Source organism: Cavia porcellus, unplaced genomic scaffold (assembly GCF_034190915.1).
Source record: "Cavia porcellus strain 051 isolate PalLab524CR breed Dunkin Hartley unplaced genomic scaffold, mCavPor4.1 scaffold_9, whole genome shotgun sequence".
In the NCBI taxonomy this organism is placed as follows: Eukaryota; Metazoa; Chordata; class Mammalia; order Rodentia; family Caviidae; genus Cavia; species Cavia porcellus.
In genome coordinates this window covers 10,738,931-10,764,394 of record NW_026947492.1, presented here as the reverse complement: position 1 = coordinate 10,764,394, position 25,464 = coordinate 10,738,931, and the positions used below count along the sequence as shown (strand labels likewise).

The 25,464-nt window shown below is 55.4% G+C and overlaps 1 protein-coding gene across 37 annotated transcripts in view; it reads right to left on the bottom strand.

Moving 5' to 3' along the window:
• Phldb1 (pleckstrin homology like domain family B member 1) overlaps positions 1 to 20,883 on the bottom strand; it is a 44,867-nt gene extending 23,984 nt beyond the window's left edge. For 33 of the 37 annotated variants that reach the window (XM_023566208.2, XM_013155464.3, XM_013155465.3 and 30 more), the window contains exons 1-7: positions 18,808 to 19,142; positions 15,289 to 15,369; positions 14,535 to 14,658; positions 13,476 to 13,646; positions 6,016 to 6,141; positions 3,095 to 4,443; positions 241 to 522 (exon numbers count right to left, since the gene is read on the bottom strand). In XM_023566208.2, the coding sequence (XP_023421976.1) occupies positions 241 to 522; positions 3,095 to 4,443; positions 6,016 to 6,141; positions 13,476 to 13,646; positions 14,535 to 14,658; positions 15,289 to 15,369; positions 18,808 to 18,924 (2,250 nt within the window). In that variant the 5' untranslated portion in view covers positions 18,925 to 19,142. Of the gene's footprint in view, positions 1 to 240; positions 523 to 3,094; positions 4,444 to 6,015; positions 6,142 to 9,120; positions 9,251 to 13,475; positions 13,647 to 14,534; positions 14,659 to 15,288; positions 15,370 to 18,311; positions 18,760 to 18,807; positions 19,143 to 20,609 lie in introns of those variants that run through there. The other 4 variants (XM_013155468.3, XM_013155469.3, XM_013155470.3 and 1 more) reach the window with 4 other exon arrangements.
• Positions 20,884 to 25,464: the final 4,581 nt, after the last annotated feature.

The window sequence follows — 25,464 nt, the reverse complement described above, 5'->3', positions numbered from 1 at the left end:
GCCACAGAAAATAAACATTCACCACAGTTCGAGGCCCAACGAAAGGCAGGTCATAAAGCCTATTTACAGCCCGGGAAAGTCCTTGCCACCTTCCTTTTCTCCTTTGCCTCCTTTCTACGACCTCGAGTTTCTGGTGCCTTCCCAAGCTTGATCCAGCCATTACTTCCCCCTCACAGTGCCCTGGCATTCATACCAGTCTCAGTGCCCGGCACTACACCCGGCCAGCCCCAGCCCACCCACCTCCTGCTGGGTGCTCTCCGTGCTACTGCATTCCTCCTTGAGATTTTCCTCATCTGAGCGCTCCACGCTCTCCCACAGGCGCTGGGTGGCACCTCCAAGCTCCTCGCCACCTCGCCCAGAGGACACAATGGGCCCTGCAAGGCCTCTCGAGGGCCTCCTGCCCGCCAGTGCCAATGCAGCGGTGGCTTCCCCAATGCTGGGCAGTTCCCCAGCCTCAGGGCCCCCATCAGCCCTGCTGTACTCAGCACACAGGTTCAAGATGGTCTCCAGACGCTGGCGCTCCTGGGAGGGGGGAGAGAGCAAGGCATGAGTGAGAGAAGGCCCAGTCCTGGGGGGCCAGAGCCAGGCCACCTCCACTTGGGAGAGCTAGGTCACTAGGGGCTGGGGCTCTGAATCAAGTCAGGAGGAGCCCCCCACCCTGATCTGTGGGACACAGAGGGAAGAAGGGCACTCCAGAAGTGGGCGAGAAACTGGGCTGGGCCACCTGTCCAGGTGGCCAGTCCCTCCACCTTCCTGTTTCCTTTCCCTCCTCTCTCTGTCCTAGGATGGGGCTTCCTTGTAGTCACACAAAGACACACCCAACACACACGGAACACATGAAGCTAGGCAGAATGAAGACCGTGAAAAGACAAAGATCAGCTCAGGAGCTCATACTGATAGGGACACTTGGATCTACAGGCAGGAGGGCGCGCTGGCACACCAGGCTGACACACAGATACACGTGGACGCAAAGTGTGCAGCAGCCCTGCAATAACGAGCAGGCACACACACAGACACCAGTCCTGACACGCACAAACGCACACTCACACAGATAAATACAGTCCACATATGGCTGGGTGGGCACCTCTAGTATCAGACCGGGCTGGGAGGCAGACCCAGGAACCCGCAGGGCCCAGATGCACAGGGACAAGGAGAGGAATGGGCCACAGTCCTCCCTGTCTCCACTCAGCCCCGAGAGCCTTCCACAGGCAGCCTCTGGCTCCTTCCCAGCAGAGACGGCTGCTGCCAGCCCTCGAAGGCCCAGGCCCAGGTGTGGGTGCTCCAGGGCCCTGGCACTGAATCCACATACCCCACCCAGAAATGGTCACCTCACAGGGGCCCAGCAGTGCAGGACCGAGAGCACAATCCTGTTCCTGGTCTGTGTGCCACTCCTTGGCTCGTAACACCCCAGCCTGAGTCCCAGCCTTAACCCCCATGACCCCCTGGGAGCCCCTCAACCTCCTCAAGTGCTTCTCACCAACTCTAGCTTGGCTATGACTCCCCAGTCCCAACACTTACCCAGTTTCCCTCCTGCTGCTCACCCAGTTCCATAGCGAAAACTCCAGGAACCAAGCCTCAGCACCCAGGAGGCTGGGCCAGGGCCCCGCCCCCGCCCTAGGACCCAGATAAGCAGCCTGGTTCAGGTGGGAGGGGCAGGGCTGGTAGCCTGCAAGACTTAAAGTGGCAGGTGGGGCAGGTCGGGACTGGCGGTAGGTGTGTGCCTCTGCGGGCATGGGGGCAGGGAGCCTGAATGGAGGTGTTAGGGACCGCTGGGCCCTGTAAGCTGGGGGAGACTCCAGGGCAGCCCCGCATTCTGGGAGACCCAAGGCAAAACAGTGATGAAAAGACTCAGGGAAAGAAGGGACTGAGCACATGCTTCCCAGGCAGCACGAGCACAGGGTTCCACACCCTCACCCAAACTGACCAGCCTCCCCTCAGAGGTCTCTAGGCAAGCCTCCTCCTTCACCACCTCGAACCAATCACAGCATGCTGGACCCCAGAACCCCGAGTTTCTGCTCTCACAGGACAGGGTACAATCCTTCCTCTTGTGCATGCCTCAAACATGAATACACCAGCCAGAGCCCCCTGAGGTCCCCTGCTTTCTGGGGAACCCTGGAACCACTACCACAGATGGCATCTCCAAAACAGCTGCCCGAGCCACACCCAGGCCCCACATGCACCCACACATGCAGACACAAACGGCCACAATCACACAGGCCGTCAGGGCAGCCCACTCTGTTCCTTCCTCTTCCCTGACACCCACATCCCCAGATGACCTCGCCTAGACCAAGGTGGACAGTGCCCACCCATTGCAGATGCCAAAGACAAGGAAGAAATGAGGACCAGCACCTCTTCTAAAGAATGAGCCCTGGACAGAAGAGGAAAGACCACGGTCTTCTGCAGTTTCAGCTGGGCCAGAATTTGCTGTGTGACTCAGACAGATCCAAGTCTGTCCTTGGAACTGACTTTCATTCCTGCATCCTGTTCCTCAAGCTACACTCGTAATGTTTTCCTAGAACTCCACCGTGTGTAGGTAAATGCTGTGAAACTTATTTACACATGTAACTAAATGCTACGTTGTAGAATAGATGCAAAGTTAGAAGGTTTTAAAATAAAGTCATAGGGCCAGGGATGTAGCTCAGCAGCACATCCTCACATTTCCTGCCTGGAAAATGTGAGGCCTTGAGTTTGATTCTCCATACCAGAAAAACAAACAGAAAAAAATAAAATAAAGCCATAAGCCAGGCGCCGTGCTGCATGCCTATAATTCCAGCACTTGGGAGGCTGAAGCAGGAGAATCACTGCAAGTTTAAGGTCAGCCTAGGCTACATAACGAGTTCAAAGTCATTTTGAAATGCACACTGAGACCTTGTCTCAAAATACAACAAAATAAAACAAAGCCTGAGGGATGTGAGAGAGTCCTTCAGGAGACCAGGACCATGTAACAGTGGTCACTAAGGTACACGCTGAAAGTGGACACGCCTGAGGGGCCCAGGCCCTGCCCAACAGCCCCTCCAACTCTGCCAGCTGGCCTGCCCGTGTTCTGGCACAGACCCTGCCTTGGACAGCGGCAGCCTCCCTGGCATCTGCTCACCAGCCTCTCCATCTCCTGCTCCCGGAGCCGCTCTTGACGCTGTCGCCGGTGGTACTCCAGGAGGTCATCCTCGTTGTCGCTGATCTCTGTGATGCTATTTTTCCGATCCCGCACGACAGGAACCCGCAAATCCCCACTGGAGAGCTTCCTCTGGGCCCGGGGGCTCTGGCGAGGCGAAGCCCCAGTAAGAGAGCCCAGACTATAGGCTGGACTCAGCCTGCCACTGAAGCTGCCCTTGCGGGGTGCCAAGGACTCTCCCAATGTAGGTGAGGGACTCCTTGTCCTGCGGCCCCGGGCCCCCAGCGTCAGGGAGAAGTCTTCTGGAGAAGTCCCGTGCGCGGCCCAGCGGCGGGGCCTCGGGCTCTCTGCCACTTCCCTGGTTAGCTTGGGATCTGGGGTGGTCCGGGCAGGTAGTGGCGAGAGAGCGCGTCGAGACAGAGATGGGCTCAAGGGGGGTAGTTCTCGCATACTGTCCAGGCCCCGTCGGCCCAGGCGGGGGCTCTCAGGAGGCTGCAGGGTTCGGGTGGAAGACCCATCTGAAAATGTTCGGCCTACCATCTGGCGCATGGGGCTGGTTGTCAACACCCGCTCGGTGCCCGGAGGCTCATGGAAAGGGCTGGGAGGGCGGTCCTGGAGTGTGCCAATTTTGTTGCGGGGAGCAGGGACTGGAGGCTGGAACTTGGGGCTGCCAGGAATGCTGGTGGGTTGGCTACGGACACCGGAAGCTGGGTATTCACTCAGGCTAATAGCCACCACGGGCAGCTGCCCACCCAGCCGGGGGCTCTCAGTGGCCCTACGAGCCTCTGCCAAGACGGTGGCTGCAGGGCTGTCAGTCAGCAGGCCTCGGAGACCAGGGCTGGGCGGCCTCTCATGACCCCCTTTCCTGCCCAGCCGGGGGCTGTCTGAGGAGTGGCCACCACTCGGCCGGGACTGTGGGGGCTGCAGGGCCAGGTGGTAGCTGGAGGAACGAGCAGGCACAAGTGGGGGCACAGAAGGTCCTGGCTCTTGCCCACTGGGTGAATGGCTGGCACAGCTTCCACTGCTGGCTGGTGAGGAGAGTGGAGAGAAGGCTGGAGAGGTGTTCTCATAGCTGGAACCCACAGACATAGCGCCAGGGCTGGTTGGCGGGGAGAGCAGGTATCGCCCACCATTTGTCATTGGTGATAACGGGGAGGTTGCAGCAGGCTTCTTGCCGGCAGCCACAGGCTCCTCCAGCACCAGTGAATCCATGATTTCCTGCAGGTCCTTCTCAATTGAGCTCACCAGGGAGCTGTGGCTGGCACAGGCCGAGGGTCCCCGGGTGGCAGGCTGTGGGGTGTGGTTCCCATTCACCAGGCTTTCTGATTCAGCTGAGAGGAAAGCAAAGAGGTTTCAGACCCTGGTCTCTAACTGTGGGGAGCCATGTGCGTGCAAGGGTGAGGCACCCTACCTCTTCCTAGCACAGTGGGGCTGCAGAGGTGCTGGAGGAGCTAGGGGATCTCTGTCACTGACCTGCTCTGCAACTTTGGTCAAGTCACTTGCCCTCAGTTTACCATCATTTACCCTCTGACTTTCACGGCTTAGGATAGAGTTAGCAACAATGGCAGAACGTCTAAGCCCAGTTGTTGCCGACTCACCTCAAGACTAGACCCCTCCCTGCCTTGCTTTCCCAACCTCCTATATCTCTCTTTCAGGAAGGCCAGGTGGGCATTCTGCAAAGCAGATGGGAATCTACTGTGGGACTGGCCAGAAGTTGCACGGCCTCCTCCTCTAGTAGCACATCAAGGCCTCCAACTCGGCAGCCAGAGGCCAGGGAAAAAACCAAGCCTGCAGGGCTGGGCGAGGGGGTGTGTTCAGCAGAATCAGAAGCAGAGGAGGGACCCAATGCTAAGCGCCAGTTCCTGGAAGCCGAGCTGGCCAGCCCTGAGGTGCAGCTCAGTGCCTCCAATTATCCCTTTAAGCCACACCAGCAAGAGCCTGCCTTTGCTGGGCCCCAGCCCCTGTCAACCAACCAGGAGTTTGGAATCCCTGGAACCAATGCTCCAAACAGCTAAGGGAGGGGCATGACAAGGCCAGGGCGGGGAGAGGGTAAAATTAACTAGGGAGTGGACGGAGCTTCCCAGCCTCCAGGGGACTGCAGGATACGGATGAGGGAAGACAGGAGTGCCTGACTGCAAGACCGATTCAGTCCAAAGTTCCGGGGCCACAGACGGACTGCCATGAGTACTGGTGGTTCCAGTGACCGACCACTCTTCAAGTGCCCGTACTATGTATTTAGGCCACTAAGAACCACCTAGCCACCAAGTGTACTAACATGTGCCCACCTGCTCCCATACAACACTGGCACCTTGTACCCCACAGCCATCTGAATGGTAGGGTCCAGTTCAGGGTGGTAGCCTCCTGGTCTGCACCCCATGCCCCAGGCAGATGGCTGGGGGGGGGGGGTAGGGGCTGTGTTGGTTGCTAGAACAAACACCAATTCTCCTCTAGGGATCAATAATTCACACGCAAGCTGCAGCTGCTTCTCTGAGTCATCAGCAGGCATGGCATGGTCTGAGGGCCAGGCAGGGCCAGAGAACAGGATCACCAGCAGGTGGCACCCATCAGAGTTTACTGAGGGTTCAACCAAAGGTTCAGGCCATCCTCCAGAAAAAGGCTCCCAGGTGGGGACACAAAAGGACCAAACACAGTGGCAGTAGGGTTCAGACTGGAGGAACCTTCCATCCCCGGAGGTGCCTGATTCCCTAATTTCAGGCAAGCAGCACTCCCTTGCATCTCTCAGGGGCCCCACGGCCTTGCATGCACCAGCAGCCTGTGGCAGGTGGCAGTGAGCTCAGACCATGGGTCTTATCCTGCCCTGATACTGCAAGAGTGGCCACCGTGAGCAAGAACTATCCAACAGGTACCGCCAACCCGATCCCCGGCCTCAGCTGGGTACCTACCAGAGCCAGGGCTGTAGGGGGGCCCAGCGGCCCGGCTCCCAGCTGGAATCATGCTTTTCATCCACTTGGCTTCAGCAGGATGGTTAAAGCGGAGAAAGGTGGACTGACCCAGGCACAACATGCAGCCTGCAGAGAAAGCAAACACTTGCAAGGGGCAGCCAAGGGCTGAGCCACCCCAGTCCGCAGCACCGAAGAGCTGTCCCTGCCGCACTCAGTGCCCACCCAGTGCACACCTGTCTCTGCCTGTCCCTGAGATGGCCCCTCCTGGCTCCAAAGCAGGGCACAGAGCCCACTGGTGAGAGAATGCCACAATCTGCATCCTCCCTCTAACTCCAACTCTAACTCTTCTCAGTAGCTGTGTGACCTTCGAGTGAAGTCACCTGGTCTGAGTCCAGTTCTCTCATCAGAAAAATGGGACACCACCACTGACCATGGGGGTTTAATGTGCGTGCGAAAGTACTTCTATCAGTGCAGAAAGATCTCAGAGAACACGGACATTCATGGCCAACCTCAACCTGTATCCATGATCCATCTAACTGTCCTTTGGGTAGAAAGATTAGTTTGAGAGGCAGCAGTTTCTGGGGTCACACACAAAAAAATCTCTGAGAAGCCAGATGTGGTAAGATACACCTGTAATCCCGGAGGAGGCTGAGGCAGGAGGATCACCATAAATTCCAAGCCAACCTGAACAATTTTGTGAGATCCTGCTTAAGAAGCACTGAAAACAGCTTAGTGATACAGCACCCCTGGATTCATCACCAGTACTAAAAATGCAGTACAATAAATACAATACAATACAATATGATAAAATAGTAAAAAAAAAAAAAAAAAACCTATGGGAACAAGGCAAAAACATAGATTCATCAGATGCCCTAGTGGGGCTCAGAATTTTTGTTTGTTTTGTTTTGCCTAGACAGGGTCTCACTACATAGTAGACTGGTCTTGAACTCACTATGTAACCTAGGCTGGCTTCGAACTCGCAGCAGTCCTCCTGCCTCAGCTTCCCAAGTGCTGGGATTACAGGCTTGCACCACCACGGGCAGCCCGGACTCCTTCTTGTTGCATGGCCATAAATACTGCCACCCTCTCTTCGAGTGCAGGGAGCAATCACTGTCCTCTTTCTTTACTTCTGGTAAAGCACTTTCGGGGTGCTCCCTGGTCTCCCCAAAATCTACCCAACCCGAGGCCACTGGGCTCAGCTTCAGCCAAGCACATTTCCAGGCAAGAGTCACAAGCCCAGTCCTGCCCGGGGAGTGAGTGCATGGAAGCGGGAGGGGAACTGGGAGCCAGAAAACGTAACCAGGGGCTCAGGAGTGTGTGCGGGCGCAGGTGTGCCCACAGGCTCCTCACCCTGGCTGGCAGAGTTCCACCTCCTGGCCACACCAGGTGCTGGAGGGAGCCTGCAGAGCTGGGAGAGGCCAACGCCCTAGTGCTCTCTACAGTACCCCTTGCAATCTGTCCACACTGCTGGCTCAGTCTCCTGGCTTCCCAATCTGGTGCCACTTGGCACCCCAAGCTCCATGCCATTCTGAGCTAAGACTGGCAAGGAAGTGGACATTCCTGGACGCTGAGACAGTTTAGCTCAGGCAAGCCACAAGGGCATGGGGCATTGCAGGCCTCAGGGATACTTTGGCAGGCCCCTTGCTGAGATGCTCAGGAGCCTGCTCCTAGGACCCTGGGCATTTGCTGCTGGGTGAGGGTTAGAGGTAGTGGGCTAAGCAAAGGGTAGAAGCCCATCATGGATAACCATAGTGGACAAAACCACCCACTACTACACCCAAGGGTCACCCAGGCAGGAAGCACCAACAATTCTAAAGGCTGATAGATGGTTGCAAAAGAAGGGGATCTTCCCTGCCAACCCACCAATCAGAGGAGCCGATCCCAGAGTAATCATAGCTAGAATAAATAATAGTCAACCACAGGGCTCACCTAATTACAACTACAGCTGTTTAGAAGAGCACTGCCAGGTCCCTCTCCTTCCTTACAGCCATTTAACAAGCTCATTAATGATGACTTTGCAAGCAAGGTCTAGACAGACCCACTCAACCCAGGTTGAGGGGGCACAGGATAGAGCTGTGGGGTGGGCAACCTGACCACTCAGACCAGGCTGGAGAAGAGGTGAGGATCTAGTGGAATCCAGCCCAGCAGTGCCAGACCCACCCACAGAGGCTGTGAGCATCCAGGACCCTCCACCCTGGCCACTATCGCCCTAGGGTCCCTGCCCCCACCCTCTCCCACACGGGGGTGTGGCCACGATGCCTGTCAGCTATAAATAGTGATACAGGCAGCAAAGCAGGCTGTATTAATAGAGTGGGCTGGAGGCAGCAGGACCAGGAGCAGCCGGGCTCCTGCCCAAATTAACTTTCTATTTGAATTCAGGGGCCCAAGGCGTAGCCGGATCGTAGCCTGACCGCCGGCCACCGCCACTCTCAGGCTCCTGGTGAGCGCGTTTCTGGGAGGACGCCCCCTCTCTTCCCCGTCCAGCTCCACACCAAGGGCCAACCCTCTCCGGAACTACAACCCGGGACCCGGCGGGCCAAAATCCTGCTCCCTGCCCCCCATGCCCTGAGGGGCTCAGGGTCTGGCCTCGCGCAGGTGGGCTGGGAGAGCTGCACAACCGGAGAGAAAAAGCTGGGCAGAGAGGGCGGATCCTCCCTCGGAGCGCTGTGGAGGGGAAATGCCACACACAGACTGCCGCACGCACGGACTCAGAGACCGACCTGCTCACACCTTCGCGGAGGGCAGTCCCTGCCTGCTGGCCACGCAAACAGAATGGACTGGCCAGAGGGCGGACGGAGAGCACGAGAGGAAGGGTCTCTGCCCTTCCCATCACAGGCTCCTCTTGGCCATAACACAGGCTCCCTTCATCCCAACCAAGACCCCTCAACCCCTCCGGGGAGCAGGTCTTCGGGAGGCGACTGCCCGGCGCTGGAAACACGCGGTCTGCATCGCGGAGAAGTGTCCCCAAGCCCAGACCCCCACTCGGAGAGGTTCGGGGCGCACCCTCCCTCGAGTCTCCGGCTCCAGGAGGGGACGGAGGACCCCATCCCCCTCCCTCGCGCCCACCTCCCAGGTCGCGCCGGCTACCTGGGGCTGAGGACTCACCGCCGAGCCCGGGGCTCCGGAGCGCGCTGCCCGCCCGCCCGCGCGGGCCTGCAGATCCGCGGCCAGCCCGGGGCCTCCGAGGGGGCGGGCCGACCTCCCGCGCCGCCGGCCCCGGCCGGAGCGAGCAGCCAGGCAGCCAGCAGCCGCCAGTGCCCGGGGAGGGCGGGCCGGCCACCAGCGGCGGGGGAAGGGAGCCAGGAGGGAGGGACAAAGGCGAGGAGGAGGGGAAGAGGAAGTGATGGAGGAGGCGAGCGTGGAACTGGATGCAGAGGGCGGGGCCGGGAGGATGCCGCGCCTGGGGGGAGCAGGAGGGAAAGTGGGGCAGGGAGGACAGAGGTTCGAGGGCGGTGCCAGGGCAAGAGAAGGTAAGAGGCAAACACTGAGCCCAGAGAGCCCAGCGCTCAGGAGGCTGAGGCAGGAGGACTGATTCGAGTTCCAGGCCAGCCGGGGCTACACAGTGAGCTCACAGCCCTGTCTCAAAAAAAAAAAAAAAAAAAAAAGAGACCAAGGGATAAAGAGCCCGGAGGTGCCCCTAGCATGGGTCTCACCCAGAGTCCTCTGGGGAGGGGTGGAGAGACAGGTGCCCTTCCTATGTGGGAAAAGAAGCACCCTCACCATGCATGTCTCTTACACACACGAATTCTTCCAGTCTCATCCCGCGGCCCCAGCCCCCCTGGGTGTCACACTCACTCATGCCCAGCCATCCTCTCACTCAGCCTTAGAGAGAACTAAATAAAAAGTCAGGCTGCACCACGAAACAACCAGGGAGATCCACCTTTGCTGATAGTACACTACCAGCCACTCACACTGCCACAGCCCTGACACACACACACACACACACTCACACAGGTGCATTCACTCACATATGCCCACTCATTCTGTTCCAAAGAAAAAGGAAGACCCATATAAGGTCACATGCAAAAGGAGGGGAGACTTTAAAAAAAACAAAACCTCCTCAGGAAGAGTGATTCATCGGTCTGGAAACTGTGATGGCCAGCTGGACAGTCCCGGGCAGCCTGAGCGATGCCGCAGAAGGCAGACACATGGGAGTGGGAAGCTGAGCTTTAGTACTGGAATTCTGCATCAGTCTTATTACAGTGCAGAGAAAGCTCAGAGGCTTTATTTCTGATTTACAGGAACAACTGAGAACTGCTGGGAGAAGAGAGGCCCCGTGTCCTAGATCCCAAAGAGAGGCACCTGGACATCCTAGAACCCACGGCTCCCCAGCTACCCTCCTGCTCCAGCCCCACACAGTCGTCATGCCACTGAGGGGCTTACTTACAGGCCAAGGCTGGCAGCCCATGGCAGGAGGAGTAGGGACGGCTGTCTAGACATCCTGGGGCCCTGAGCTGTGTGGCTTTCTGGGGCTTCCTCTACTTAGTCCCCTCCCCAGTCTTTAATGTGGTCTGGCCTGCGGTCCCAGGGTGGGGCAGCCTTGTTTCCTAGGTCTCATTCCCAGCCCTGCGCCTTGCTCTGTGGAGAAGAGGGCAGCATGGGCCGTGCCAAGTGCCGGGGTCCAGGGGTAGAACCAAGGTTCCCTGGCTCCCTCATTTCCAGCTCCCATGTTCATAGCTCTAGGCTAAAGGTTGGCATCTGCGTTCTGCCAGCCTCCTCCTCCCTCCCTCAGCCCAACACACTCCTGCTGGAAGAGCCTGTCACCGCCATCCCTGCTTGTCATAACTGTGTCTCTCCGAGTTGCCTATGGTGGGCACAATGCCCAGTATGATGCTTCCACAGCCTGGCCAGCCTTGTGATTCCCAAGATATCCCTCTGTTTTTCAAAGAAGAGGGTCTCATCTACACAGCTAGAGGAGGGGTATAAGACAGAAAAAATAATGTCTTTTTTTTTTCTTTTTTTCCACACTGGGGATTGAACTCAGGGCCTTTGCACTAAATTACATCCCTGACCTTTTGTTTACTTTTTAATTTTGAGACAGTCTTCCTGAGTCACTAGGTTGCTCCAGCTGGGCTCAAATTTGTGATTCTTCTGCCTCAGCCTTCAAGAGTACTGGGATTTTAGGCATGTGCCACCATGCCCAGATAAACGGTCCCCTTCTACACATGCCCACAAGTAGGCATTGGGCCAGTGAGTTCTCGTATGCACACAGGGGTATGCACAGAGACATTTGGGTTCCTTTGGCCCCGGGCTCACCCCTACCAACTACTTGAACATGCTGATATACAAAGACAGGGAAAGACACAAACAGAAAATACACAAGCCCTGCATCCCAAATTTATTTGGAGATATGTAAACACACTCCAGTTATGCAGACACACAGAGATAGCATGTGCACCCCTGAGCCACCCAGTTTCCAAGGAAACACAGTCCCAAGAATGTCCGGAGTGGGGCCAGGCAGGGCTGGGCTTGGTGCCTTGCTCCAGAGATGAGACAAGGAAACCCTCAGCTCCTGGAGCCCAGGAGAGGGGGGCAGCTGGGGAGAAGAACACCCAATCCTTTGTGCTTCCGCCTACCCCTCCACGGGCTGCCAAGCTTCTGAGACAGGCAAGCCCAGACTGGAAGGCCGAGGGTAGGGGGAGGCAAAGGGAGTTTAGGGTCAGAAGAGTGGGAGAGTACATATTTGGCAGGGTGGGCTTCTGGCTGAGGAAGGCGGGGTCATTGGGGCCGCAGGAAATGCTTAAGAATCCCATGGTGGCCTCAGGCCCTCCCTTTTCTCAGAGAGCTAAATGGTGTGCTGGGAAGACCAGACAAGAGAGAGCACCTTCATTTCAACCTGCTCACCACACACAGGTCGAGAATGCTCTTACCCATGGAAGCCATGGTGGGGCGCAGAAGGGGGACAGGGATAAGGCCGGGTGTCTTTGAACCTTGCCCTGCCCCTCCTCTACTGTCTCACCTCCCCTCACCAAACCCTGGAGTGGACGCATGCTCTGAGACCAAACAGGAGCTAGACAGCATTTTGGCCAAAGCCCCAGTTCTTGGGGGCTTCTCCTTTACCCAGAGTCAGAGACACTGAAGCCCTGGGGAAGGATTGCAGAGCTGCTTCCCTGAAACTGCCTGGCTTTGCATATTACCATCCCCAGGACAGGAGGCAGGGTGGGGTTTAGTCCATTCTTAGGTCAGCTGTGAAGGAAACAGTGTCTAAAGGTGCCAAGGGATGTTAACAGAGGATCTGAGGAGTCAGTGGAGTAAGGGGGAGGAGAACTTCCAGCCAATGGAGCCCCCAGAAAACAATGTCCCAGGCAGCCCTCCCCTGAGAGCCAGGCTTAGCCCAGGACTCACATCCTCATGTTCACCTCCCCTCCAACCCCCAACCACATCTGCCTTTTCTCACTGCTCTAATCAGACAACGCATGCTGCTTCCGGGGTGAACCCATCTGGCCTGTCCAAGTGCCACCTGGCCACCCACTGTCTGCCTGGTAACCATAGTAATCAGGGGCCCTTGCATAACAAACTACCTGGTGCTGTGGAAAGCAGTGTGGTGACTGTATTCACGGCCCAAAGCCACTGTCAGTGGTCTTGCAGCAGGAGCAGGCTTGTCTGCAGGTTTTTTGTTTTGTTTTGTTTTGGTACCTGGGATCAAACTCATGACCTCACCCTTGCTTATGCCTCTGAGCTAAATCCCCAGCCTGTCTGCAAGTTTTGCCTTCATGGTCTACTCTTGTCCCATCCCCAAAGCAGTTTGGTCTTCCTTTACAGCTTCTTACTATTTATTTATTTATTTTTGTCTTTTTCTTTTTTATCGGTACCGGGGATTGGACTCACGACTGCCTGCTTGCAAGGCAGGCACTTATGCCGCTGAGCTAAATCCCCAGCCCCTCTTTACAGCCTCTTAAAACAACTCTTTGGGCATCAGGAACAATATCTGATTCTCCCCTTTTTTTTTTTTTTTTTTTTTTTTTTAATTCAGCACTGGGGACTGAACTCAGGGAGCACTGAGCTATGTGCCCACCCCTTTTAATTTTTCATTTTGAATCACCATCTCACCAACCTGCCAAGCCTGGACTCAGACTCATGATCTACAGCCTCAGCCTCCGAGGTAGCTGGGATTACAGGTGTGTGCCACCGTGTCCTGCCACTCCTGCCTTCTGGATGCTGTTCCACCAGCTCCCCCCAACAACCACGAACAACCCTCCGGGCAGACCCCTCTGACAGCAAAAATGCAAACCTTTTCTCTCCCGGTGTGGGGAGGCAAGGTGAGGGCAGTCAGAAGAGAAAGGCAGGTTGGAGACAAATCTGGAGGCTGGAGGGATTTGAGATGTGACATGAAGAGCCAATGGAGTATGGCGATTCAGGCCGTTACCATAGCAACCACTACACCAGGCTTCCCCTGCACCAGGCACATACACACTCTGTAACAGAGGCCGCTTCCTCAGTAAGGAGGTATAAAACCTTACCCTGAGTGAGTCGGGTTGGCTGTCGAACTAGGAGCCCATCGATAGTACAGGCATTGCCACAAGGGTAGAGGGTGAGGGTGCCCCGAAGATTCTCGATGTAACAGTGCTCTGGAGCCAGGCCTGGGCCCTGCAGGGAGATGTCCTTGGCTGCAGAGCCTATCACCGTCCTTCCTGGAGACAGAGGGAGCAGAGTCAGCAGGGATCAGGCTGAGGAGGCAGGGACAGGGCAAAGGGCCACAGCGTGGAAATACGTTTCCACTCACATCTCTACCCACCACTGGGTACTCCCCCATGGGGGACCCCCCCCCAAGCTAGTAAGCCAGTAACTGGCAGCTCTGCTCAAGCAGAAGAAACTGCCTCAGAATGGGACAGCCCAGAGGGCACAGGAACCAGACTCCCCTGAGAGCACAGAGAAGGGGGGCTTCTTTTCAAGACCTCATTAGTCTCCCTCCTGCTCCTCCTTCCTCCTCTTCCCTCTTCTCCTTCCTGCTAGTACTCCCTCTTCTTACACTCTCTCTCTGTCTCTCTGTCTCTCTCCCTTCCTTCTGCCACCCGTAACCCATGTCTGCCCTTCCTCCCTCTCCAGCACTTGGGTGCTGCTTCACCCAGAAAACCCTCCCTGGCAGAGCCCCCGGGACTGGTATTTGGAGAATGTGGGGAATGTAGTTATCACCCGGGCAACAGGTGCAGCCAGGAGAGGAGAAGGGAGGACAGAAGCTGAGGGCTGAAGGGAACTATGCCAGGGCTCCCCTTGGGCTATGGTGCCGCTGCTCCCATCTTTCCATTCTCCCCCAGCCCAGCCTCGCAGGCCAGGAGTCGGGGCCCCCTTTCTTCGCGGCCACACTGGTGGCTCGGAGCAGCATGCCCTCCTGTTTCTGTCAATGCTCTCTTCCTCCCTTCTAAACTGATCCGTATCTGACTATCATGCAGTCAGATTATCTACCAAAGAGGGTGGGAAGTCCCAGCAGAAACACTGCCCTTTTAGAGCTGAAGGACCCCCAACTCAGGCTGAGACCCCGTGGGGAGAGGAGGCAGACAGGTCACCTTGTCCTCACTTACCTTCCTCCAGCGGCAGGAGAGTGATGGCGGTGCTGAGCCGCCCGCTGCCCAGGCTCACCAGGTGAGGTTTGTCCGTTTGCACTTTCAGCCCCTTGCCGGTATCAATCAGGTCCAAGGGTCCTTTCTGCAGGTGGCAGGGGTGGAGAAGGAGCATCATTAGAGACTCAGGCCAGCGCCTTACCTCCCAGGCATCCCAGTCAGACCAGTGCTCTCCAGTCTTTGACTCTCTCCAAAGGGCTCTGAGGGTGCTAATGGGTTTAACATAAAATCTCAACCAGAGCACTATCTCACAAAATTGTAATTAGATCTGAATCTAGGCCACTAACTCGTCCCAGTGGATTTATCTCAAGTCTTGGCTCAACTTCCCATTTTTGTCTAAAACAGAAACAAGGCGAGAGGTGGGGAGGCAGAGGGCACTCAGTGTAAGAGGCCCTGACCAGCTCTGGCAGCCTCGGCTGGTGCTATCTGCAGGGTGGCTGTCTGTCCCTGCTCCACTAAACTGTAAGAGACCGGGAAGCATGGGCCAAGGTGATACAGCCCAGAGACTAACTGTAAACTGTTTTCTGACTTTCAAAGGGGAGTCTCTAGATGAACCAATTAGCCTAGTTCAGATGAAGACTGAAGTGTTAATAACTACAGGACCTGCAGAAGGGCGGAGAGAAACAGAACTACCTTCTCACCCTTGAGCTGGCTCCTGAGAGATGTAGCAGGCCTGAACCCTTCCTTCTTGCCCCGTGGCCCTGGCCCCACTCACCTGCACCACGGCCTGGGTCTTGCATCCAGGGCCGACCCGGCTCCTGTTGAGAGCATCCATAGTCCTAGGGCTCCAGAGCTCCTGGGGACAAAGCATAATGCAGGTGATACAGGGAGACCAGGGAAGAAGAAGGAAAAAGTGCCCGGTGGCAGGGTTCTCAGGTCAGGCTCAGCACCAGCCAGCATCATTCCCAACAGCCTCGAGCTAAAGAACAGCAGAAAGTGGGGACAACAAAGGAGACGGGTAACAGGCCTAGTCTCCAGCCTCCAGCCACCACACGGGCACCACAGCATACCAATCCTGGCCCTGGCCATCGCAAGCACCAAGCCTGGCCTGTACTTCCGTGATTTCTTGCTATTTTGCTACTCAGAATCCAGACCTTGGGCCGGGGACATAGCTCGGTGGCACAGTGTCATCCTGGGAAGCGTGAAGTCCTGAGTTCAATTCTGGGTAATAAAAAAAAAACCGGGCTGGAGATTTAGTTCAGTGGCATAAGCACCTGCCTTGCAAGCACATGGTCAAGAGTTTGATCCCAGGTACCAATAAAAAATTTTTAAAAAAACCATTTCAAATTTTCTTCAAACGATAAAAAAAAAAAAATCAAACCCAGGTCTTAGCAGCTGAAGATTTCCGGCTATCTGGAGCCTTAAGCATGGTGAGGAAAATCTACCTTAACAGGAGGAGCAAACTCCAGTGTCCAAAACCCAAAGACTGCAAGCCAGAGAGCCGCGGGTGGGAAGCAGGGGCTTCCTCTCCCAGCTCTTCCTCCTCTTCTCTTTTTCCCCAGGATCTTAGTAGGATGTTTCTTCTTAAAAGAGATGTGGGGAAAACCCAGCCACTCTTGCCATCTCTGTGTATCTCAGTTTCCTGTACCTTTTCTTTCTCAGAAATCAACCTCATCCCAACACAATCAGCTCAAAATCTACTGGGAGTGCAAGGTTCTTGAATTCCTACCTGGCTTGGTGCTGTTTAGGAACCTAAGGCCCTTAAAACCACAGAGAAGATAGATTACAGAGCCAGAACCTGAATCCCTCAGCCACCTACCTACCTGTCTTTTCCTGGCTCTTGTGGTGCCTGGACTGTGAAGGGGACCCTGTGTGTAGTAACCTGTCTCCGTATGCCAACCGACTGACAGTGGTTCACCTTGCAAAGGTGAGAAACTTGCCATTGTCTTCTGAAATGTTACTGGGGAAAGCTGAGGCCCAGAGAGTTCCCTTCTGCTTTCACTGTTTCAGCCGTCTCCCAGATGGCTTACTTAGGGAGGAAGTAAGGGCAGGAGCCAGCATTCCAAAGAGTGGCTGACCCTGGCAGTGGGTCCCAAGGGCCCTCAGCCACGGAGTTACTAAATTTACCCTCTCAGCTTCCACCCTTCCGGGCCTGGACCACATAATCTCCGCCACCATTTCCACCCAAGCCGGAGGAAGAGAGGCCGGAACAGTGCTTAGGGCCCACCTCAAGACTATTTGGGAGGAGGCAAAGCAAAGGCCATTAACCCCCGCCATGCCCTACGCTGGCCTGCCATCTCCCCAGCAATTCTGGCCACAGGAAAGTTTCCAGAGACAGAATGCTGTACTGCTTCCTTAGACTCGGGGAAATCCCTCTGCACTTCCTGAGGGAAGAATGGGCTAGAAATAGGAAGCTCATATAAAAGAGTGCAGAAGAAAAACAAAATAATAAACAATGGTGAAAGGAAGGTATTATGAAAGAAGTTTCAGAGTGGGATGAAAAGTCTTAAATTCTACCCTGAAGCCCAGCATGGTGGTGCACATCTGTAATCCCAGCATTTGGAAGGCTGAGGCAGAAGGATCACTGGGCGATCAAGGCCAGCCTGGGATACAAAGGGAGTTAAGGCAGCCTAAACTGCCTAGCAAGACCCTGACTCAAGAAACCAAAATAAATAAATAAATAAATAAATTCTACCCAGGGTGTATTATTCATTAGCTGTAAGATCTTGGACAGGTTACTCCAGTTTGCTCATAATCAATCTTCTATAAAACTAGAATAATACTTTTTAAGAGATTGTCTTTAAAAAGAGAGAGAGATTGTGTAGATCAGTGTTTGCCTGAGCTGGACTGGAATTCAAAGAGATTGGCAGAACTTTTTTTTTTTTTTTTTTTTTTTGAGGAGTGCATTAGAAATTTTCTAAAATAATTTTATTTTTGTCTTTTTTGAGATGGGGTCTCACTATGCAGTTCAGGCTGGTCTTGAGCTCACTTTGTAGCCCGGGCTGGTCTCGAACTCAAAACGATTCTCCCACCTCAGCCTCCTCAGTGGTGGGATTACAAGTGTGAGCCACCACACCCAGCAGAAATTTTCTAAAATTAAATCGTGATGATGGTTGTTCAGCTCTAAACATACTAAAATCATGGCGCAATTAAATTGGGTGGATTTTAAGGTATATAAATTACATCTCAATAAAGTTGCTAAGGTTTTCTTGAGGACTGTCTGAAGATTGAGGTAGTATACACTCAATGACACTCCAGAAATGCAAAATTACTATCTAAATGCCAGTTGTTGTTATGAGCGGTACAATGTTCAGTGAGGCACTGAGTCTGTCTGGACCTCAGTTTCTCTGTCTGTCTGTCACACTGGAGTGTTTGTCACCATCACTCTTAAGTATTTGGGAGTGTTCATTTCTTTATACCAAAGAACTTCAAGAGGGAGATAAAGGCTGTAAAGAAACAACTTTGAAGGGAGCATGAGTGATTAGAGGAGAGAAGAGACGGCATAAGGAGGTGAAAGGAGAGAGAGAGATAAGGAGAGAGGCAGGGAGAAGATAAGAAAAGGTGTAGAGATTGGGCGGTGCGAAGCGGTGGCCCCAGCTCGGAAACTTAACCCAGGTGAAGTGGAAAAAGACACCGGACCAGCCTGCCAGGCGCGCAGGTCGCGCCGTGACAGTGGGGTTTCGCGGCAGCCCAGGGAGCCGCCACCTGGGGGCGCCGTCTCCTCGGACCCCTTCAACCCCGGCCCGGGAGGCGACCCCCGCTGGCTCTCCCACCTCCACCCCACCCAGCTGTAATTACCACTTGGCCCGGCGGCCTGGCCTCCGCAGCCCTTCTGGGAAATTCTCGCTCCGCCACCAAAAAAATGTCCCCGGGGTGCAAGGCTGGCTTTCGCTCCCGCTCCCGGACTCGGGTACAGGGGAGCAGGCTGGCAGCGGCCTCGGAGTGCGGGCCCGGCGAGCTGTTGCGAGGGTCCCCGCGTGCAGCGAGGCTGGGGGTCCCGCAGGTGACCCCGCGGGCCGCTCCGGCCTCCTCGCCCAGCGGAAATGCGCAGGCAGCGCCGTCTCCACCGAGCTGGGCGCCGGGTCCCCCCTAGGGGTCTCGTCACCCGAATGGGGGTAAAGGAGGCCCCCGGGGAGGCAAGCAGCCCTGGCGGCAGCAGTTTCTGAAGGAGGTCGCAGCTCCCGCGGGACCTCGAGACCAAAGGTCCGGGGCGAACCGCCGAGCCAAAGGCTGGCCCTCGGCGGAGCCGCCGCTCGGACCTCCCCGAGCCCCTTCGGGTCACCCCAGCCCTCACCTGAGTCCCGGGGGCCCAGCCGAGGCCTCGCCCCGGGCGTCGCATGGCTGTGGCGGGGCCTGCGGGGCCGAGCCGGGATCCTCCGCCAGCGGCGGCCTCCGCCTTCCCCGCGCACATCCGCCCCAGAGGAAGGAGTCGGACGGGAAGGAAACTGAGGCTGGGAGCCCAGCGGGCGGGACGCCCAGGCGGAGCGGGCGGGGCGAGGGTGTCCGAGGCGGAGAGGACCTCAGAAGGAGAAAAGGGAGGCAGGAGAGGGACCTGCGGGGGGACGGGGAGCGGACACGCCTCGATTCGGAGGGAGAAATGAGGAGGGGCGGGGTGGGGTAGGCGGGGGTCGAGGAAAAATGGAAGGTGGGAGGGAGGGACCCAAGACGGGATGGGGAGACGGGGCAGGGGCCTCAAGCGGAAGGGGTGACCGACGGGGAGACCGAGAGCACCGGGAGGCACAGAACGCGCGGCGGGCGAGGCGCTGGAGCCCGGACGCCGGCGCCCAGAAGCGTGGGAGAGAGATGGGCAGCCCGGGCGCAGAGGCCAGGAGCGGGGACACGCGCGGGTCGTTTGTGGGGTCGTTTGTGGGGGCGCTGGAAAGGGGCGCCTCACAGAAGCCGAGGCCGCGCGGAATTTCCGCCGCGAAGAGGCCCCGGTGGCCTCTCTTGGCCCGTCGCGGGCCACGGCGGGGGACAAGGCCGCAGTGTTGGGCCGCCCCGCCCGCCCGCCCGCCCGCGCGCGCCCTGGGACAAGCGGCCTTTCTTCGGCCGGAGGGAGAAGGGGACTCTTGTTTGCGCAGCGGGGACAGGGGGCGGCCCCCGCACGGCGCCGCTCCAGCTGGGCAGCCGCGGGCAGGGGGCTGGGGTGTGTAGGAGTGCGCCTGAGCGCGAGTGTGCGGAGCGTGGGGCGTGGCGCGTCCTGGGCGTGGGCCACATCTGCGCGTGTGACGCAGCGGACGGCAGTGTGTGCGCGTGGGAGCGGAGCGTGGGGTGCCGCGTGGACGTCCGAAGTGGCGGAGCGTGCGCCCGCATGACGACGGCTGCGAGGTGAGCCCGCCGTCGGATGAGTCAGCCGCAGGAGCCCCGGGGACCGCTGAGCTAACGGGCCCAGAATGCAGCCCCGCCCCGGCGCCCGGTCCCCCGCCGGGCTGTGGGTCGCGGTCCAAGTTCCCGCTCGCCGCCTCCGTGGGAGCGTCCGACGCTCCACGGCAACCCCGAGCCGCCGGGGGGCCCCAGCCAGCCGCCAGCCGCGCTTCCCCGTCCCCGGGGAGTCCGATGACTTGGCGCAGCGTCGTCGCGGGGATCTCCGCTAGGCATTCGGGTCCAGACCGCGAAGGCGCGGCAAAGGCTGGGAGTCACTCTTCCAGGCCTCCCTGCACCCGCCCAGCCCTAGAAGGCGTGGAGCCTCGGAGGAGTGTCTGGAGGTAGCGACGAGCTTCCCACATCCCGGTCGCAGCCAAAGACCCCTCCTGGACTGCTTTTCCACCTAGCAGGACTCCACGTCCCTTCCTTGTCTATCAAGGCTGCTGGCCTGGGACACCAGCTGAGACACCCCAAGGGACCCCCCCCTCCCTGAGGTCCTGCTGTAGGCTGAAAGGGGACAGTAGAGGATGCTGGAGATGCACACACTTGACCCCGAGGGTGGCAACCTGGGGGATCCTGAAAGGCTCGGCGTTCCAGGCGGGGAGAGCGCGAGGGCCCCGTAAGCAGTGGCGCTTGGCGCTTGGCGCAGCTCCGGAGGGTAAAAGCAAACAACTCTCCGGAAAGCGGCAGTGCTGACTCCCACAAAATTCCCTTTGCTCTGTAGGCACTCACCTGGGATGTCCCTCTTCCCCCACGAGCTTCTTCAGAGCCCTTCAGTCCGGAGCTGACCTACCAGGCTCCAGGGACTTCCCCCGTGCAGCGCCAGCCCCGCAGAGAATAACACCCGCAAGCGTAGGGAGAGTGGGCGCGCTTACCTCTCGCAGCGAGAGGGGGACACAGGTCGCTGTGCCCGGTTTGGCCGCGGCGGCCCCAGGCTCTGGGGGACACTGTTGCTTTTTCCCCGGGAGCCTGCTGAGTAGGAGGAGAGGAGCCGTCCCGCCTCCCTCCCGCTAGTCCCCGCCCTTACCCCAGTCCCGTCCTGTCCGCCTGGCCAGCCAGAGAAGACGCCCTTGTGGAGCTGGAGCCCAAGGTCCCCCACCCACCCTTTCCCACAGCAACACCTCCCCACCCCCTCGCCTGCACAGCACCAGCTTTGTTCATCTGTACAGCTGGGCTGTCCACCACACACACACCCTCTCCTCCCGCCCTCCCCTGCAGCCTCTCCTAGACCACCCTTCACCCCTAGGCTCTGGTAGATTTCCATGCATTTCTCTCTCTCTCTGTCTCCTTCCCTCCCCCTCCTCTTCCCTCCCTCGGCCCATCTTGGGTACTGACACTTCCACAGGTGGCCAGTAAACCACCTCATTGCTGTCCCTGTACCATGCTGGCAGCGTTTCCTCAAAACATCTCCTGAAATTTCCCTGAACCCTTTTCCAAGCTGAAGAGCTGTCGACGGAGTTGATATCCCGTCAGACTTCACTTTCCTCCTGAAGACAATATGACAGTGTAAAACTAAGACATGTTGGAGTAAGGAGTGTTAAAGTGCTTAAAGTGCCGTGCAAACTAAGCACAGGAAAGTTAGCGGAGTTTCCGTTTCACCTCCATTAGCCGCACACTGAACACCTAAGAGCAGCCTAGAAACCTAGTCTGGTTGAAGTCATTTTCTATCTCAGCCCCCACCCGGAAATCCAAAACTGACAATGGATCCTTACCTTACAAAGCCAGCTCTTGCCCCTGGAGACAAGGTTGGGAGGCCCCAGGGAGCTAAATGCAGGAAGGTCCACCTCACCAGCACTGGAGGGACCCCAGAGAAGACGCCCTTGTGGAGCTGCAGGAGTAGAAAAACTTTAAGTTTGGCCTAAATGCTAGCTGGGGTGGGTAGCAAAAGGTGATTTGCCCTCTTGGGAACATGGACAAGTCCTGTTCTAATTCAGTGGCTTTGGTTGTGCCCTCTTCTACCCAGGAGGCTGAACTCCAGGAATCTCTGGTCACTCATTGACAGGGCTAGCATTTCCACCCCCTGGAGGGGGCATGGCCTGAAGCTTGAGCTGAAAACAGCCAGGCAGTGGACAAGAAGGGGGGTATAGCTCAGTAGTAGGGTGTTTGCTTAGCAAGCATGAGGCCCTGGGTTCAATCCCTGGTACAGAAAGGGGAGAGAGGGATATTGCACCTCAGTCTAGCTAACTGAGGTGGACAATCAGGCTCCAGCATACACTGTGGGTACCGGAAAACTCCAGGAATATGTGTGTGTGTCTCAGAACAAGCCTCTTAACCTTCCTATCTGCATACTGTTTGAAGGCTAGTCTTCATGAGGCAGATAGCAACAGTAATTTTCAGTCTATTCTAGTTTGTAAAAAAAAGCAAAGAACCAAAACTGTTGTATTCTATATGCCAAAACCCAGCATTTGAGGAGAGGCTCGAATTGGGGCTCCTCAGACTTTCCACTATGTTCCACAACCCCCACCTCTTTACCCACTTGGTCAGGAGGAATTTCAAGGAATAATCGAGAGAGCTCCAGAGGCAGCTGATGCTGAGGCAGAAGGTGGAGACAGCACCTAACTGTTGTCACTGTCTCTTCTCTAGGGACCAGCTGACCCCATGATGAAGGCTCTATGCAATGTGTCCTCTCTCCCGCTGTGTCGGGTCTCTGTGTTCCCACAGTTAAAGCACTCAGGGGACTGAAGACCTACCACCCACACCCCTCCGCCCTCATCCCACTCCACATCTGGAGCCCATCAAAAAACTCAGTGCTCTCTCACAGTTACGCAAGAGGTCGAGCAGCTGGAAGCTCAGGAAGGGGGGAGGAAGAGAGAAGAAAGCAGAAAACAGCTTTCCAGGCATGCTTCAGACTTTCCGAATGAAAGCAGGGGGAGAGGGCAGAGGCTGGGTGTGGAAGGAAGGGTGGATTTTTTCAAGGCCCTCGGCACTTGGCTATGAATGTCAGGGGTGGATTTCCATATTCCTCCTGTCTCTGGCTTGGCACATTTCCCATTCTCCCTCCTCTTCAAACTGTAGTCCCTCTAGATCCAGAGATAATTATTGCTCATACCACCAGGAGTCCCTGTAGATAACCCTTCCCAGAAAGTTATCCCTTGCTGACCTCTTTGCATCCAGAACTCAGACATCAATAATGTAGGTGTGGTGGCAGCAACGATGCCAAGTAACTTCTCAGTGCATCCTACTTGGCAAAAGGCTTGAACTTCACTTCAGCAGCTGCAAAGCAGCAAAAGCTGTTTTCTCAGTTTGTCTTAGAAAAACTGCACAACCCACACTTCCACCAAATCTAACACATTGGAGTAGGAAATTTGGGTAGGAAAAACTGGCCGTCTACCTCTGTGGCTCATGATCTTTTTATGAGCTGAAGAGAACAAGCATCCAGGTCCGGGGGTACAGTTCAGTGGTTGTGTGTGCCACTTAGCATGCGCAGCCACCACTACCCATGCTAATCACTTGGCCCCCATCTTGCACAGTGAGGCTTTCCTTTTGGTGGATGGGAGGGGTGGTTTAAGCTTCTAAAAACTGCCTAGCGAAAGAGGGAAAACAGCCTGCCTAGGAAAGGTACTCCTAATTTTGGAAACGGCTTCCCTCATATCAACTCACTACCTCTCCAGGTAAAATGGGAGACACACTAGTAGGCGTGGGTAACAGCGATGCACACCAACGGACCTACTTGTGAATCTCAATAGGAGTTCCAAGCTGCACATGTATTTACCAAAGAGGGCAAAAAGAGGGACTGGAAGGTTGTGTTTAGAAGTGCACTAAAATGGAATTAATTCTGAGTTTTTGCTTTGAGATGCCTCAAGCCCATTCTCTTTTTCATTTTTATCAGTACCAGGGATCAAACTCACGACCGCCTGCTTGTAAGGCAGGTGCTTATGCCGCTGAGCTAAATCCCCAGCCCTGCCCATTCTCTATTCCACTCTACAGACCCATGTTATTACTTGTAGTTAACACTTGTCTAGCTTGCAAAAAAACTTAATAAACAAGTAGACATTCCTTTTAGATTTTTTTTTTTTGTCTTTTTTTAAGACAGGGTCTCTTCTATGCAGTTCAGGCTGGCTTGAGCTCACTTTGTAGCCTAGGTTGGTCTCAAACTTGCAACGATCCTCCTGCCTCAGCCTCCCAAGTGTTGGGATTACAGGAATGTGCCACCATGCCTGGTTTAGAATTTTTTTTTTTTTTTTGGTACTGGGGATTGAACTCATGTCCTCATGCTTGCCAGGCATACGCTTAAGCCACTGAGCTAAATCCCTGGCCCTAGAGTTACTTTGATGAAAACTCTCACCATCTTAAAAATAACCCCTGCCAGACATGAACCTTAGGAAGTGTATTCTGTATCAATCCTGAAAGTCTTTCAGACAGACCCTAACTTAAAAAATATACACAGGTTGGGCTGGGGCTTTAGCTCAGCAGCATAAGCACCTGCCTTGCAAGCATGCAGTCATGAGCTCAATCCTCAGTACCCTCCCCCCAAAATAGACACACACACACACACACACACACACATACACACACACACACACACATATATATATATATGTATATGCATACACAGATTGAGTTTGTAGCTATTGAATAAAAGATTGATCTTTTTAAAAAAACTTCTTAAAAATACCCAACTATCTACAGGTTGCCAACTACCTCCATGTGGGATTTATTCAGAGCAGGAACTACAGCCTTCTATTTAAACAGAATGCTTGGTCAGACCTAAGTATTTGCTAGTGTCCCTCACAAGAGAGGAACAAAAAGTTCACTTGATGCTGAAGAAGGATCACCAGCCAGTTGGGGTGTGGCGTGATTTGGTGTTCATTAGATTAAGGTTACAGCTTTGAGGCAAACCTCATTTAGCACCATTAGATGACATGCTATTTCATTAAGGGAAAAAAAACCCATCAAAACCTTGGCATTTAGTACATTTTTTGAATTTTTATTTTTTGTTATTGAGACAGGGTTTCACTATGAAGTTCAGGCTGGCCTCAAATTCGCAGCAATCCTCCTGCCTCAGGCTCCAGTGTGGGATTACAGGCATGCACCACTCGCCCCACCACCAGTGATTTCTCATTCTAGACACAATTAGGGGGAATAATTTGCCTTCCAAACAAGTTGCTTAAGTTTTTCTGAAGGTAAATAAAAACTGTAAGAAGTCTTTTCCCCAGGGCATAGTGGCACACACCTGTAACCCCAGCACTCAGGTGGCTGAGGCAGGACAATCACTGAGCTACACAGTGAATTCAGGACCAGCCTGAACTACATGACAAGACTTTTCTGAGGGAATTCCTAACAGTTCTCAAGGCATTCGTCATGCCTCCCTGGCTTACTTTTACTACCATTTGTCAAATGGGAAGGTCCCAAGATGCTGCATATGGTTACGTTTTAAAGATAACATTTTTTTTTTTTGTCTTTTTCATTTTTATCAGTACCAGGGATCGAACTCACGACTGCCTGCTTGCAAGGCAGGTACTTATTCGGCTGAGCTAAATCCCCAGCCCCTAACATTTCATTTTTGACTCTACAACTGCCCCCTACAAAATTAAGACTCCCATATTCCCCAAATCTGTGAATTCAAGAGCCACACTGTCACAAGTGA